The 16328-nt window shown below is 36.3% G+C and overlaps 1 protein-coding gene across 1 annotated transcript in view; it reads left to right on the top strand.

The window, feature by feature from the left end:
- Positions 1-16328, top strand: part of KDM1B (lysine demethylase 1B) — a 27677-nt gene extending 11349 nt beyond the window's left edge. The window contains exons 11-22 of the mRNA XM_064705186.1: positions 632-808; positions 1709-1783; positions 2345-2482; positions 3939-4110; positions 4927-5054; positions 6496-6627; positions 7023-7097; positions 8033-8149; positions 9035-9160; positions 10624-10746; positions 12699-12851; positions 13426-16328. Coding sequence (XP_064561256.1) covers positions 632-808; positions 1709-1783; positions 2345-2482; positions 3939-4110; positions 4927-5054; positions 6496-6627; positions 7023-7097; positions 8033-8149; positions 9035-9160; positions 10624-10746; positions 12699-12851; positions 13426-13509 — 1500 coding nt within the window. The 3' untranslated portion in view covers positions 13510-16328. The remainder of the gene's footprint in view (positions 1-631; positions 809-1708; positions 1784-2344; positions 2483-3938; positions 4111-4926; positions 5055-6495; positions 6628-7022; positions 7098-8032; positions 8150-9034; positions 9161-10623; positions 10747-12698; positions 12852-13425) is intronic.

Genomic DNA, 16328 nt, shown 5'->3' with positions numbered 1-16328 from the left:
AATTATTATCACTCTACAGTGCTTGCCCAGCCATTAACTTTTTACAGGGATGCTTGAAGACATCTAAACAGTGTTTTGTGGTGTTTTATTATTTGGTGTTTTTAACCTGATTGTTGAACAGGGAAGTGATTGTCTTTTTATTTAGGCTAAAGCCTATGGCACTGTCTTCAATTCAAACTCCTGAAGTTTCACATACCAGTTCTTTCTGATATGGATGTCTGCATTTATGTGAAAAGTTTTGGATATTAATCTTCTTTTCCTTCAGAATGCCGTTTTGGAATGGATTTTACTGGAATGCCATTGTGAACATCACCACCATGTAGATTCATTTTGTAAATCAGAATCCATTTCAATACCATTCCTGTACTAATGGAACACACCATGGAGTTGTCAAAAGTCTCTTGTAGACTCACATGGTTTTGTTTTATACTAATCTTACTTAATAAATTGTTACTTTACTGTGTAAACCTTGCTAACAAGAAATTTCCACAAAAAATCTTTTAAAATGCTCTCAGAAGCCTGAGGCGTGATTTTTTTACCATTTGGTTTACAGTTTAAATATTATGTAAGTGTATGAATAAATGGAATATTCAAAAATCAACAATTTCTGTTCTTCCTTTCTCCTTTGCAGGAGGCTCTCACCCCTCAAAAATGTATCCATCATATAATTGTTCGGGGGCTTGTGCGGATCCGCTGTGTACAGGAAATGGAGAGGATCCTGTATTTTATGACAAGGAAAGGGTTAATTAATACAGGGATTTTGTCAGTCAGTTCTGACCAGTACCTTCTTCCTAAGGAATACCACAATGTAAGTTGCTGTGATAAATTCCTACATTATTAGTGCTATAAAACTACATGGTGCATGCAATAATTTTTTTTGGTTCTGGATTTTTGGCTCATTTACATAAATGGATGGAATGATAGTAAAATTACATCTAAAACCTAATATATGGAAAGTTTTTAACATTGTTCTCTTATGCCTTCAATGCGTATGGAAACTACATCAATGAGACTCTTTCCAAAAAAGATTTTTTCCCACTAAAAATCTATGGAATTCATTCCCATGGGTGTGTGCTTCCCGTGTGCTGTTCAAATGGATAGGAACTGTGTGAAAAATATACAGGTTCTGTGGCTTCTATAATACACCTCTGTTTCCATAGGTGAGGAAATTGCTATTTCAGGTTGGTTTGCAAGAACTATGATTAAGAGGGAACATGTTTATGACTAGAAAGTTGTTAGATAACACCCAAAGCTTATGAAATTACTGTATTCTGTAATAGGATATCTCCTAGAAATTTTAAGTCATGTTTGGAAAGTGTCTTTGTAGATGTTTTTCATTTATAAAATAGTTTTTACTTGTCAACCCAACCTATGATTGAAATATTTACAAGGTAAGTATGCTTCTTGTCTGATAAATTCAATTAGATTCCTACTTTTGTTACTTTTTGTTACTTCAGCTCTTTCTGTTAAAAAAAACCTGAGGCATCTTTTTTTGAAGTCCTTAAAAACTTTTAACTATTTTCAAAGCTACCACTGCTCTTTTTCTATATTAAATGCACTGTCATCTTTAAAAGTTATCACAGATTACTTTAGATGACAAAAGAGCCTAAATTTCTACAAACATTTTTACCTTTAGCAAATGAGAGTGAAATTACAATTTCTATTTTATTTCTAACTATTTTTATTTAAATACTTTAATATTTTTTAGAAATCTGTCATTATTGTTGGGGCTGGTGCAGCAGGATTAGCAGCAGCCCGACAACTGCACAACTTTGGAATTAAGGTAAGGAGCTTTAGAGTACATTATATTAAGAAATCAGACTTGCTCTCTTTGAAAAGTGCTCATCAAAAAGAAAAAGCCTACATTCTTGTTACAAATATGTATGCACCCTAATTAATCTGGGGTTTTACTGAGTAAACCTGCCATTTAAAATGAGCATTTATTTGTATCTAAAATTAAACAGCATGCAGCATATATTTTGTTCAGACACTGCACACAGATAATTGTGTTCAATAGCCTGTAGCATGCCTTAAACTCCATTTTTGGGATTTCCAGAATAAATATCCAGCTTCTTTAAAAAGAAGGCTTATTTTTGTCTGGCTTGTTTCTAAAGTAACAGTTATATTTATATGTGTATATCCCAAAGTGTAACCTTTCTAAGATGATTTAAATGCATAAATTAACTACAAATAATACAGAAATGAAAAAAAGTATCAAGATTGCTAATATTGCTGGATTGCTCAGGGGTGTTTTTCTGATTTGTTTTCTCCTTTGCTCTGGAGTTGAACAGATATGTTGAATAGAATTAAATCTTGCAATTTACTAAGCTGCATTTTGCCACAGGTCATTGTTTTAGAAGCTAAGGACAGAATTGGTGGCCGAGTGTGGGACGACAAGACGTTCACAGGAGTCACTGTTGGAAGAGGTGCACAAATCGTCAATGGATGTGTCAACAACCCAATGGCACTAATGTGTGAGCAAGTGGGTTCCTGCAGTGGTCATGATTATCACTAGTGAAAAACTTGTTAAAGCCAGGCTCAGGTGGCTGGGTAAGGGGGGGGAGTCCTTTTCTTGTGACATGATTAAAATCCCGTTCTGCATTGTCAGTAAACCCCACATTGCTAATATATCTTTGATAACAGCTGGGAACAGAGAAGGGCTCTAGAATGGTTTCAGGCACATTATGTAAAAAAAGCAAGGTGGCTCCAGCTTCAGAACCAGAAGAAACCACTTTTTTCCTCTTTTCTACAGGTAGTAATGTGGAAGGTCCCCAGCAGCTTTCTTTAGGGCTGAGAAAGGCTTTACTGGGGGAGGCTACTGCTTTTGTGATGGATTTGCCTTTGCTGCCTCTCGATATTTCTAGTCAAATTCTGCTCTAGTTAAGATCAACATGTCTAACAACTAAATTGCTACTGATGCAAACATGCTGCAGTTCAATTTCTTTAGAAATTTTTACTACTTACTGGTTTGGTTTTTTGGAGGTAGGAATCTGAATTTCTCCATGTGGAATCTGAGTATGGGTTTTCCTCAGAGACACGTGCAAATCGAGCCCATGCCATTTTCATTGTTTAGTGCCCTATAGTGCCATGAAGAAATTCTGTTTTTTTTAAATCATGTTTTATTTATGAAATGGCGAACAATGACTTCTGGAAACACTTCAGACACACATCCCTTTGTGGTCATTTAATGTAATTTTTCATTGAAAGTTCAGCTGTATCTTAAGATCTGCAGTGGTGATCAACAGCCTAGAGAGATGTGAGGATATGTGAAAAGCACTGGAGCATGTCCTAAGTAAAATGCCCCTAGGAAGAAATTAGCACTGTATTTGTGCTATTTTTTCTGGATTGACTCTGTAGAATGCAAAACCATCTTTATTTGAATTTAGCTGTGTTGTGTTTTCAATGCAGGTTGGACAAGCAAAGCAAGGTTTAATTCCAAATAATTTCTTTCTTTGCTTGGTTGTTAATAACATTGCTGGTTAACTGGCAAGTAATATCCTGTCAATTCCTGAATTCAGTGAACTGTTTGGGCCTCAGACACCAGAAAGTTGTAGAAAGTAACTGATTTTAATTGTGACTTAGAAAATAAATTGAGGTAGAAATAAAGGAGACTGGTTCATCATGTTTGTTTACCAGACTAAATTTCTGGACTGCAACTTTCCCTTGCCTGACTGGAAAGTTCCAGAGAAAGTTTCTGTGAATCCCCAATAAAGGAAAGGATGGAAAAGTGGGAAAAAAACAATTTGTGGACAATTAACAGATAGAAGGATTGTTGAGATTCCAGTTTGAAGAGAGCAAGAGTTACTCTGACTAAAGTTATGTTTTTTAAATGGTATCACTTAAATGTGAGGCACTCACCTTAGGTTAAGTAACTTTGAGGGAGCTGGGTGCTGTAGTTTTCCATACTTAAAAAAGCAATAAAATGTCTTTTTCTTAAGCTTGGCATTAAAATGCACAAACTAGGGGAGAAATGTGACTTGATCCAGGAAGGTGGAAGGATAACAGATCCCACTATTGATAAACGTATGGACTTTCATTTCAATGCCATCCTAGATGTTGTCTCTGAGTGGAGAAAAGATAAAACCCAACATCAAGATGTTCCTCTTGGTGGTAAGTGAGACATGTATTGCAAAGTGAAGATGTTGGCTGTGTTCATAAAGTTCTATATTAAATTTGCTCTTACATCAGATGTGTTTAGAAGTCTGTGGCTGTCGATCTGATCTTAAATCCAATAAGTATTTCTGATATTGTATCTTGTTTTCATGAGGTAGCTTTTTCAGTATAACTGGTGTCACTAGCAGTTCAAAAGACTTGCTTCTGGCTGAAGCAGGCCATGCTAGACATAGCTCTTATACTTTTTGACTAATCTGCCTAAAAAAGAGCCTGATCAAAGCCTTCTGCTGGCAAGAATAGTCCCATCTCCATTGGCAACGCCTCCCACCACACTCACAGCTCGCAAACTCAACAGCAAAAAATAAACTTGCTCAGAAGTGTCTGCCTCCCAAATCTCTTCAGCATGGATTCTGTAAGACAGAATTAGTAACTCCTATATTCTTCAGTGAGCCCTAGATCAAATGTCTCAGTTCTTTGATTTTGTAAAAATTAATCAGGATTTATTTGCAATGATCCTCCATTATCTTAAAGTGTATTTTACCTGAAATCTTCAACTCCACATTGATGATAGCTAAACAATTAATTTCTCTCCTCTTTCACTCATAAACCTGTGAGTAAAGACCAAAGTTATACTCTATTAGTGAAAAGATCTTGTGGTTTTGTTGTTCTTTTTTTTCTATGAGAAGAAAAACATCATGGTACAAATTAGCAATAAGCATGAAAATCTTGTGATCCAGGGAAGAGCATGTTGAAATGCAGTAGCACTTCTGACAAATTGTCATATATTCCTATTTTAAATGTGTTCTTTTACAGAAAAAATACAAGAGATATATAAAGCCTTTATTCAGGAGTCTGGTATCCAGTTCAGTGAGCTGGAAGAAAAAGTACTGCAGTTCCATCTCAGTAATTTGGAATATGCCTGCGGCAGCAATCTCTCTCAGGTGGGTTTTGACAGCTGTGTTCTGAAGTGACTGAGCTTCACAGAAGACAGAGTCAGAAGTAGCACTGAGAAATCACCTGATCCATTCCTTGGCCCTGGAGGAAGAATCAGCTATCCTGACTGTTCCTACACCCAAAACCTGTTGTTTGAAAGCACTGAGACACTGACTCCAACACTGCCTTATTTAATCTGATGGGAGCTCCTGATGTGCTTCCCGCGAGATGCTCTTTAAGTAGAAGTTGAGAGTAGATGGTTAGAAGGGAGCTGGGCATTTTGCTGAGATGAGAGGATTCACAGGAGAGTTAGTCCTCCTCAGGTGCTGGGTGTGACTTCTGCTTCTCAGCTCTGTTTTGAAGCTGAGGTGTTTCTCTACCCTGCTATGTATCTTGAGAATAAAGGCATTTGATCCTGAAGTGTTCCAGCCTGCTGGTGGTGAGCCCCAGCTCACCACTCCTAGGTGCTCCCTTGGCTGCCCTCCTGACTTCAGTTTAGGAAATACAAAAATACAAGCAGCTTCAGGAAATACAAAAGTATCATGTTGTTGGCAGTGCATTGTTCACTTGGTCCTGTTGCTACATTAAAAGACATTTAGTGTCAATTGTACTACAGCAGTGGGACAGCTGACTGATACTGCAGATGCACAAATCTGAACTGAGAAGCACACAAGAACGTAACACAAATCTACAAGACAATGCTATACCAGAGCAGTCACTGGAAAATATTTTGATAGGTTGAATTTTCATATTCCATGAGTCCCCAGGGGAATTAAGAAAGATGCAAAAATCTGCCTTACCTTCAATTTTGAAATCAAAACATGATTGATTTTATGCATCTGCAATGATAGGAATTGGCATCTGAATAGTAGTTTGAGAATTGTTTCAGATTTTTCACTGCTAAGTGGCAATTGCTTAGTGCAAATACTACTGTTTTATTAACTATAAGGTTGCAGGGGTGGGAGGACAAGGTCAATGAAAGGTGTCATGGAACAACCTCCAAAGTGACAGAAAAATTCCATTGAGTTGGAGTTTTTTTTGTCTTATTTTCCTCTTTGTGTTGGGAAATAAGCTATTTCCATTTTTATATGAAGTCCTAAGGCTGTAAAATCTGATTACTTGGCTAGATACAGTCAACTGAAATAAATACACTGCAATTCACCTGGATTTTTGTACTATTTTCCTTGTTTTCTCTACTAAGCAGAACCATAAATTCCCTGCTAGTGACCAACCCATGTTATGACTTTTCTTAATCCAGCAATTTATATGTTATATACTAGCATTAGGTAAATAAGCATTCTGATTTTGTATCACCATAAATTCTGGTGATACACTTTTTTTTTTTCCCAGTTGCAAAGGGATTAAGGTGGCTTCTTCTAAAGTGTGGAACTTTTCATAGTACCCATGTCCCCTCACCAGTAGAAACAGCCAGTTATGTTCTGTCCACAGGTATCCGCACGCTCATGGGACCACAATGAATTTTTTGCCCAGTTTGCTGGAGATCACACTCTCCTAACTGTGGGATATTCAACTGTGATTGACAAGTTGGCAGAAGGGCTGGACATCCGGCTGAATTTCCCAGTGAGTCTGGAAAACACTGATGCAGTGCCTGTCTTGGATTGCTTTGAAACACCCAGTCATGTATTTGTATTCTTTGGGACCAGGTGAATCTGTGCCTGTGACTGTTTGACTTGACTTTAAAAAAAAGAACCAAGAGGACAATTTCAACATTTCTGAAATTCTCTCTGAGGACTGTCAGTACCTAAATATTATTATATGGTCTTACATGTTAGAATTGTGATGATTTTTCTTTTTCAGCTTCATGAAGGATATTTTTTGTCTTTCAGAATTTCTCTGGAAATTTGTGCTATTCACTTTCTAGATTGCTGACAAGTGCTATTTTAGCTATTCTTGCTGGAAGTTGCATTGCATATGTACATTTTTTTAGTACACTCTCTCAATGTGTCTTTCAATAGGTTCAGAGTATTGACTATTCTGGTGAAGAAGTGCAGGTCACTACTGCAGATGGAACAGTGTGGACAACACAAAAGGTACCAAGTATACTTCAAGACTAAGAATTTTAGAGAATTCTAGAGAATTTTAAGAATTTTAGAGAATTTTAGGAATTTTAGAGAACACACAGTACATATCTTTTTTTTTCTTTTCTTTCTCTCAGAATACTACTTAGTCCATTTTTTCCCCATTCAAAGATGAATACTCATGTATTTTAGTGGCCTTTATTTGGGTGTCCTAGAGCCTCATTTTTGGTGAGCATGCCTGAGATTTCAGTATGGGTTGACTTGAAAAACTAAGGACTATAAAGGGTAGTACTAAAAATGTGAAGCAAATAGATTTTTTTCTGGTCTTTGAAGTGGCATTTATGTTATCTAGTTCCATTCACTGCTCAGCTTTACCCCCCTTAGCCATGTGTATCATGCTAAAATTTCCAGGATTTGACAACCCCTATTGCTCAGTCTCTCTTACTCCTTGTATCCCCACCTTCTTCATGCTCAGTAGTTTAGCTTTCAGTAATTTTTAAAATGATACATACACTTGATAAAGATTGGATTGGATTGACATCAACAGTGTTACTGAGTGTATTTTAAAGAGAAGGAATCTCTGAAGGAATTCAAACTAAACCAAATCACTGACTTTCTATCTCTCATTTGAAACAGACAGTTTAGTTAATCTGAGAACCATTGACTATCATTTACTGAAGTATTGGTGGCATGGTTAGCCACTGTGATACAAGCAGTTCATCAGACTATGACTTAAAATCAGTGAACTGTGGGTTCTGTTCTCACCTGAATGTAAGGCATGTGTTTCCCATTAATGGGAACTAAAACCAGACACTAATCTAGAAATGTCTGGCTCATTATTATGCTGCATCCTACTAGCATAATCCAAGATAGTTAGGAGGGTGTTGTGAGGCTTAAGTACTGTATTCAGGTTTTGGTACTGTTGTGACTGTAGCTATTTCTTTCAGGTATTAGTGACTGTACCACTGGCCCTTCTTCAGAAAAATGCCATTCAGTTTAATCCTCCACTGTCAGAAAAAAAAATTAAAGCCATTAATAGTTTGGGAGCGGGAGTCATTGAGAAAGTAAGTGATTTCATATTATCTTTAATCTTCTTTTCAAAGAAACATTGCCTGTTTTGTCCCTGTTGCTTTTGTAGTGTATTTATCAGGGTTTACGATGCATAAACATACATTTATGTTTTACTTGTATACAGTAGCCCAGGAGAGCAAAATGTTATTGGGGATCACGTGTATTTCTGTTTCTTAGGTTTCACAACTTAATGGAGTTTTAAAAAAGAAACTGTTCACTCAAGAATTTCATGGCTTAAATATTTTGTTATTGATTTTGATTCATGATGGTCTTGGATCTTTCAGAATTCCAGTAATGTGTTTATTTCAGGTCATTTTAACCTAGTAAATTCATAAAGTATTTGCAAAGAATACTGAAAGTTGTGTGTTGGACCAGTGAAAAATCTCTTGCCCTTTCCCAATACAAAAACACAGCCTCTCCTGAATATCTCCCCTGTAAGATGTGTGCTTAGAACAAAAACAAGTAACAAAACAAGTAACAACATTGCTTTTAGTAACAAAGCAATGCCAGAAACAGGATTTTGACAGTGTTGAAATTTAAAGACAAGATTAAGAAACTCTAAATACAGGATGCCACTCATTTAAGTTATACATTAGGTTAAAAAAAAATCTGCTGAATTACTTGAGCATTTCACACAATTACTTCCATTGTGGATTTGATATTCTGTGCATTTGCAATTTATGACATCAGCACTTCTTTTTCTTTGCCTGTCCCCCTTGGAGGACAGGTTCATTTATTCTCTGTTGAGACCCACTCATAGGAAGAGCTGTGTCTAAATGAGTGGAAGCAGGAAAACACATTAGAAGAACATATAGTATATCCTGTTATGAGTTTTGTGGTATGAAATGCTTGAATTCCATTTTTCTATATCTTTCTAGATCGCCTTGCAGTTTCCATATAGATTTTGGGACAGTAAAATTCAAGGAGCTGATTTTTTTGGTCATGTTCCACCCAATTCCAGCCAACGTGGGCTCTTTAGTGTCTTCTATGACATGGATCCAGAGGTATGATATATGCCAACTGTGTTTTCTCTTGGCCCTTCATAAACTCAGTTTGAAATCTAGGTGCAATAATTACTAAACAACAAAATTTTTCTTCTTCCCATCCCCACCCACCATCTGCAGCTATTCAGAGTAGTGGAAGAAGCAGTGTTATTTATCTAGATAAAGCTCATCAATATTTTGTTGTAATAAATGGGAATGTTTTCCATTGTTCAGATACAGACTAATATACAAGCAAGTACATTCTCAAGCTCTACCGAAGACAAGTCTGTAATTCTTTACTATAAATCTGCTAATGTGGGGAAAAAGGCTACTAGTCACTTCCAGTTTAGGACTCTGTTCCCCTATTAAATCAGCTAAAAATCCAGTTAAAAAGATCATGCTGACTTACTAATGCTTACTGACTTGCAGTAGTCTGAGTAACTATTTGGAATAGCAGAAGAAAAGACAAACATCAAGTTCTGCCTGAAACTGAGATCTGTAGGGTCAGTTTCATACTCATGAATTTCAAAGCAAATTGAAACCACTGGATTGACATCACGTTTCTCTTCCCTGCCAGTTCCAAGCAGATACATTACACATTTATGTTGTACCTCTTCATACTTTTACAACAGCTGCTGCTTACTACTTGGCAGCAATTAAAAGGCCATTTTGTAACCTGATGTCTCACTCCAAAAGGAGACCATCCTGTGATGTTTGTGCTCTGTTACTGCCTCATCTCTGCCTCTATACAACTTTGCTTAAATGACTTCTCTCCATTACTCTTAAGCTCCTGCTACAAGAGGTTCACTGTGCTGGTGCTGTTCAGAGACCCTACATATAATGCTTAATTTTCTTGATAGCTATTCTCTACTAGTTATCAAAGTCAGTAACAGAATTATTCCCTCACATGAACAAGAGAGGCAGAGTGCTTTGAAGACACTCAGAACCTGTGGGCTCTTCCCTACTCACCACTTCACCTCTAAAACTTCTGCATGGTAGCAGATGTCCTGAGGTGGAAGGAAATACCAGTAGACGTGACCTTTCATTTCTTGGTCCAGAATCTGCTGGTAAGAACCTAGTATTGGTCTAATCAAAAATATATCTAACTAGTATTTAAATAGACTCTCTGTCACCACATTTTTGTAAATGGAGGTGAAAGTTTGGCAGAATACTGAAGCTTAGGAGGGTGCACAAAGAATAACACTATTAATGTAATTTTTTGAGGGTACAGACTTTAAGTAGGTAGATAGGAAATTTTCAGTGAATTCAGCAAGTAGTAAAAGGGGCTGACTGTAACAGATTTGTGAACAAGACATCAGAAGATGTAGTAATTTGAGCATAACTACTGTAGAATATGCACTCTTTGTTCTAAGGAATCAAACCCACTTTTCTCAAGAACAACGATTTCTTCGCAGCTGGAAATATCTTTGCAATACCACTTAAAAGAGACTGTTTATGAAATACTTAATAAGGTCTTGTTTTAGGGCAAAGAAAGCATTTTAATGTCAGTGGTCACCGGAGATGCTGTGACAACCATTAAGAATTTAGATGACCAACAAGTACTGCAACAGTGTATGACTGTACTCCGAGAGCTGTTTAAGGAGCAGGTAAGAGAAGCAAGCCTCTTTTATTAAGACATGAATTAACTTGTCACCAGAATAAAGCTTTTAAGTGTAGTACTTCATCATGTATAGGCAGACCTTTGACATTTAAAACTATTTTTCTTTTTTTGTCAGTTTCAGGGCATAGGTTTTCTTTGAGGCATACTAAAAATCACAATTTTTGGTCTTTTGTGTGAAAAATTATATTGAAATACCTTAGATTTCTCTGAAGGACAGTAGTATATAACTGTAAAACAGAAATGAACTACCATCCTTTAAAATGCTTTTAAAAAGCAAAATTAATTAAAAGCAGTACTTCAGGCAGGTAACACAAAACATACTTCTTACTTAGTTGTCACTTTTTTTCTGGTCATCACCACTTCTAATATATGGTAAGATCTTTAAGCTAGATGAATTTGATTGATTTCTGCCTTCTGCCATGCCAAGGCAACTGAAATTACAACACCCCCAAACCAATCCAATCCATTTCTCTTCTGCTAACTAACAACCCTTTCTCAGCTGTCTTGGGATGGAGGTATGGGCAAAATGATATAGCAAGGGCCCTACATCCTGAATGTAAAAAAACCCTAGATAAAAATATCTACCTTTTTTCCTTCCCCCAGATCATCATTAGGATAAAAACTAATTGGAAAATCAGGAAAATTTAGGGCAAACAAAACACTATCACTTAGCAATGTTATTTACATTCCACTCTAGAGACAATAATGCTTCAAATCATTTGCTTCAAACAGTTAGATCCCCAGGAATGATTGTGTTCAGGGGTGATCTCTCAAGTTTTACTGATGCTTCAAATGTTAGGATTAATTATCTTGGAAGAACTTAAGTATCTGAAAACTCAACTATTCCTAGAAACATATACTAGTAATGCTTTATTGTTACAAGAACCACATGCAGTGGAAGTTCACATACCTGTATCTTGATCTCATGAAAATGCAGCAAATGGGTCTTTGGTTTCAGCGCCACTCTGGTCCAGAAGAGTGATTTTTCATGGCTGTCTCCATGGTTTACAGCAGTTGTGAATTTCAGTCACCTGAGGATGATGCAGTGGGATTTTTCAAAGACAAAATAGCTTCAGGGGTGTACCAGAACTACTTCTGGGACATCCATACAACTTGGCATATTTGACTGCTCCTTGTTTTGATCACTTGAGTTTGAGTTTCTCATGTGCTGCCTGAATGGAATTTATCTGTATAAATTATAGCAGACCTTGTGCAAGAGGCAAGCAGAGCTGCTTCTGTTTCCTTGTCATGATCTCCTCCAGAGTAAGACACAGTTGCAGTTGACTAAGCCTTCATACAAGTGTTACTCAGGCCCTTTTTGGCAGAAATCTATGGAATTTGCGTGCTGCAATGTGACAAAGAATAACAGTATTACTTCTTGTGGCTCAGCCAGACCCTGACTTCCTGGTTTTTGTTTTCTCCCTGAACCTAGTTTTCAAAACAGCTCATTTTCTGATCTTAGATAAATAATCTTATTGATCCATTGGGATAAAATTATCTCCAAAGTGAAAATTGAATTTTGAGATTTAACAAGCTAGATGTTACAAGCAGTACGCCTAACCAAGACAAAAATTGCTTACATTATACATATGTACATGTTGAACAACATCAGTTTTGTAATTGTTTACAAAAGTAGGTGTATATGTATTTTAAGGGTTTTTTTTCTTGTGTACTTCTTGGTGTATTACAATATGCAGATCTGTTGCATTCAGAATAGTGCAGCTGTGATGTTTCAGGCATCAGGCGAGTCTAGCAAACAAAATTATTTTTTGTGGTTAGTACTGTAATAAAAAAAAAAGGAATTTAATTCTGGAATGTGATCTAATTTTTTTCTTAATAATACTAAATACTCCAAAGATGACTAGAAACTGTTTGAGAAAAAGCTGTGCAATTCTGAGCTTTTCTTTGCAGTGCTTAACTTCTGTTTTGGTTATGCAGGAGGTTCCTGAGCCAGAGAAGTTTTTTGTTACCCGATGGAGCAATGACCCTTGGCTGCAGATGGCGTACAGCTTTGTGAAAACCGGGGGCAGCGGCGAAGCTTACGACATGATGGCTGAAGACATACAAGGAAAAGTTTTCTTTGCTGGCGAGGTAAGTAGCTTTGTTACCACTGATTAGAGTTACTGGGAGCAGTTTCTCATGGAAGACTATCTCTTGCTACCCAACACCATTAATACAGAAGTAGTATTTAAATATTCTGTTAGATAAATATGCTAATAATTGACACAGAACCCTTTCTATTCATATTATTACTGGGCATGGGAAGTCTCCCAAATACTTCAGGTCAGGAGTAAAATGAATTTTTAGTCAAGTTGTCTGTTACTCCACTTGTGGGTAACATAACAAATGCACCATGATGACGTAGGATGCATTCTGTACTGGGGCAGAACTTAACCTGCCCCACTAAAGTGCAGATAGCAGAACAGACTGCTGCTTTTGTAGCTGACTTGCTTGCAAGTTTTGAAGTTGCTAAAAATCTTGAGTGTTTCCTCTAATGTTCTTTCTAAGGAGTTTTCCACGGCTTTTAAAAATGTTTATATGCTTAAGGAAAACAGAAATGGTGTTATAAACTAAAATTTTTTACTATCAGTTTCAGAAACAATTGACTTTTTTTCTTTCTCTGTTTTTTTTTTTTTTTTTTTTTTTTTTTTTTTTTTTAATACAGGCCACAAATAGGCACTTTCCTCAGACCGTTACAGGAGCTTACTTGAGTGGGGTTCGAGAAGCCAGCAAAATAGCAGCATTTTAAGTACTGAAATTTTGTGTTTATAGACATATTTTTAATTGATTTCTGTGGGTAAAATTATCTTCAAGTTTCCTATTGCTGCCTTTTTCCTACATGGTACTTGAATAGTATATGGTACCTGAAGATAAAGTCTTCATCTTCCTCTTCCTCTTTCTCCCCCACCCCATTTTTAGGCCCTGATGACAGATATTGTTGGGGGCGTTTTTCCAGCTAAGGTGTTACTAGCAGGAGTCACATTGGAATCATCAGCCACAGCTTAACTAAGAGAACTTTTGTCAAGAGTCCTCTTCTGTATGGCTCAAGTCATGCTATTGTGAACCTTCATTTCAGAAGGTCAGATTAAAACAAGACTAAGTTAACATACAGCATTAAAAATGCTGGCAGTTAGTAATGATATGGGAATTTTCCACTAACTGTGCTTCTCAGGTTGATTATGCTCATAGGAGCTCAAACTGGTTTCCAAGAGCCTGAATAACCTAGAAAAAATCTAGGATTAATGTAGGAAGGAACTCAACTATCACTTTTCCCACTTGCAATCAGTAACCTTTTCTATAACATTTTTTCATATTCTTAGCATCCACTAAGCGGGCTTTGGGATATGAAGTTTGTTCCTTTAAATGAGAAAGCTGGAACAGTTTACAGTGCAATCATAGAAAGGTTATTGTAGCTGATCAAAACTTGAAAAATTAACTTCTAGCTTACTTTAAAAAACTTTGAATAAGTAGCAGAGATATTTCAGAGAAATTCTTGTTACAATAATAGGCTAAGAGTTTAGATTTGCTCATTGCTTCTGTAGAAACAGGACAGCTTAAAAATACCATGTTGCTATGATTATTTTGAAAAGAAACTTCCAGATTCATTTGGGCTGAATAGAGGAAGTATCTGCTGATTTGACTGTACAGTGAGGGATGCAGGACTCTAAGTTCCTAATATCTCATTGAAGTTTTATATTAAAAATTATGAAGATGAATGAGGAAAAATATTAACATTCTTATGAAGGGCTGAAACAAGGTGGCTTGCACTTTGACTTGAAGTTTTTTTTTCTTTTATTATGAAAGTATTATTAAAAACAACTTGAGAGAATAATTCAGTAACGGCTAGACATCTATCTAGTAGCTTTTTCATGGGACAGAGAGGAAAACACTTTTCAAGAGAAAGAAGAGAGATGTAACTGGGATACCTATTGTAATACTATTCCACTATATTGGTATTAATGAAAAAAAATGAAAATCCACTTTTAGATGTCTTCCCCGACACCTTCTCTGTAACTTGGCTGCATAGATGTCATGATTTCTGAAATGAACATAAGCACTTACTCTATCCTGCCCCATTCTCGTGCATTTTCTCTTTTATCAATCCCTCCATCTAAGAATGATACAGCACTTATTTCCTTAAAGCTGCATACTTGGAAATACACAATGGGCAACCTTAAGAAAAATCATAGGATGTTAAGGGGTTGGAATGGACCTCAGCAATCTCTAGTCCCAATGCCATTCCCTGCCATGGGCAGGGACACCTCATACTAGACCAGGTTGCTCAAGGCCTTGTTCAACCTGGCTTTGAACACCAGCAGGGTCCTACTGAATAAATGCAATTCTGCTTTTCAAATATGTAGTATTTTGTTTTTAGAGTAGGAATGATATTGTTAAAACCCTTTATTTAATCTCTAATTTACAAGGTGAAGATGTTTATATAACTAGATGTTTTTCAGATATATATTCTGTTCTGCTTCTTAAAGCTGAGTTATATGGACTAATAGGAAGAGTGTAACTGTTCATAATTTTCCTCTACATAAATACTGGTATGTACAGTTTTAAAGTATTTCCAATTATTAAATTGCAATTTGAAGGCTGCAAGAAGCAAGACAAAGCCTTCTGATGATAAAAAACAATCAGGACATCAAATTTTGCTTTTGGCAGTCATTTGCACTTTGTTGATTTCATATATTACAGGCCAACTTATGGCATAACTAGCAAAGATTGAGAGCTATGTATATTTGTTTGAGTTCCAAGTTTCTTTCCCACTTTATCATGTATGACAAATTATTAGGAGAGAAGCTTCTGGTGGTGGGGAAAAAAGCTAATTACTATAAGCCCAAAACCTTATATTCAGTGGCTGCTTTAGCTAACCATGCTTAAAAACTTCAGTCAGCTTAGTAACAGATACAAACATGTCACATTTCAGGTAGGAATGGTCTGGAAAGTTTAGCTCAGCATCCATTTCTCCAGTCCAAAGTCTGTATGAACATGCTTGATGTCATTCTGTTAATTTGTACTTGGGGTTTCAATTTGGCTACATCTTGGCAGCTAGATAAATGCTGTATTTGAGGGAAGAGAGATGGACATGAAGAAATACTATCACATTTGGCTTTAGATGATGCACGCTTACAGCATTAGGAAAACAGATAAAAAATGGTAAATTTACCAATGGCCTAGTCTACTAATTGTATATTGTTTTGGTGCCAGGGCACTTAAAACTGTTTTGTGCTGCACTAAAGTTTGAGGAGTAAATAAGTATGTTCCATTTTAATTTACGTTCATTTGAAATATGTAAGAACATCAGGCTGGTTCTGAGACTTCATTCTTTAATGTTGCCCAAAATTTTTTTAATATCTATGTTAAAATTTATTTCAAGCATGTATGTATTTTTTCTTTTGTGTTTAATTTATTCCCTCAAATAAAGAACTGGGGAATGTTTTCTTTGCGTAGGTTTGTTTAAATGTTATTAAAAAGATTTGAATGCAGAGCATGACCTGTTACACTTGAGTTCTTCTGTGTGACTATGTTATGACAGCGGAATAAAACTGGAAAGTATCCATGGGA

Source organism: Zonotrichia leucophrys, chromosome 2 (genome assembly GCF_028769735.1).
Source record: "Zonotrichia leucophrys gambelii isolate GWCS_2022_RI chromosome 2, RI_Zleu_2.0, whole genome shotgun sequence".
Lineage (NCBI taxonomy): Eukaryota > Metazoa > Chordata > Aves > Passeriformes > Passerellidae > Zonotrichia > Zonotrichia leucophrys.
This window is presented reverse-complemented; position numbering and strand designations above follow the sequence as displayed.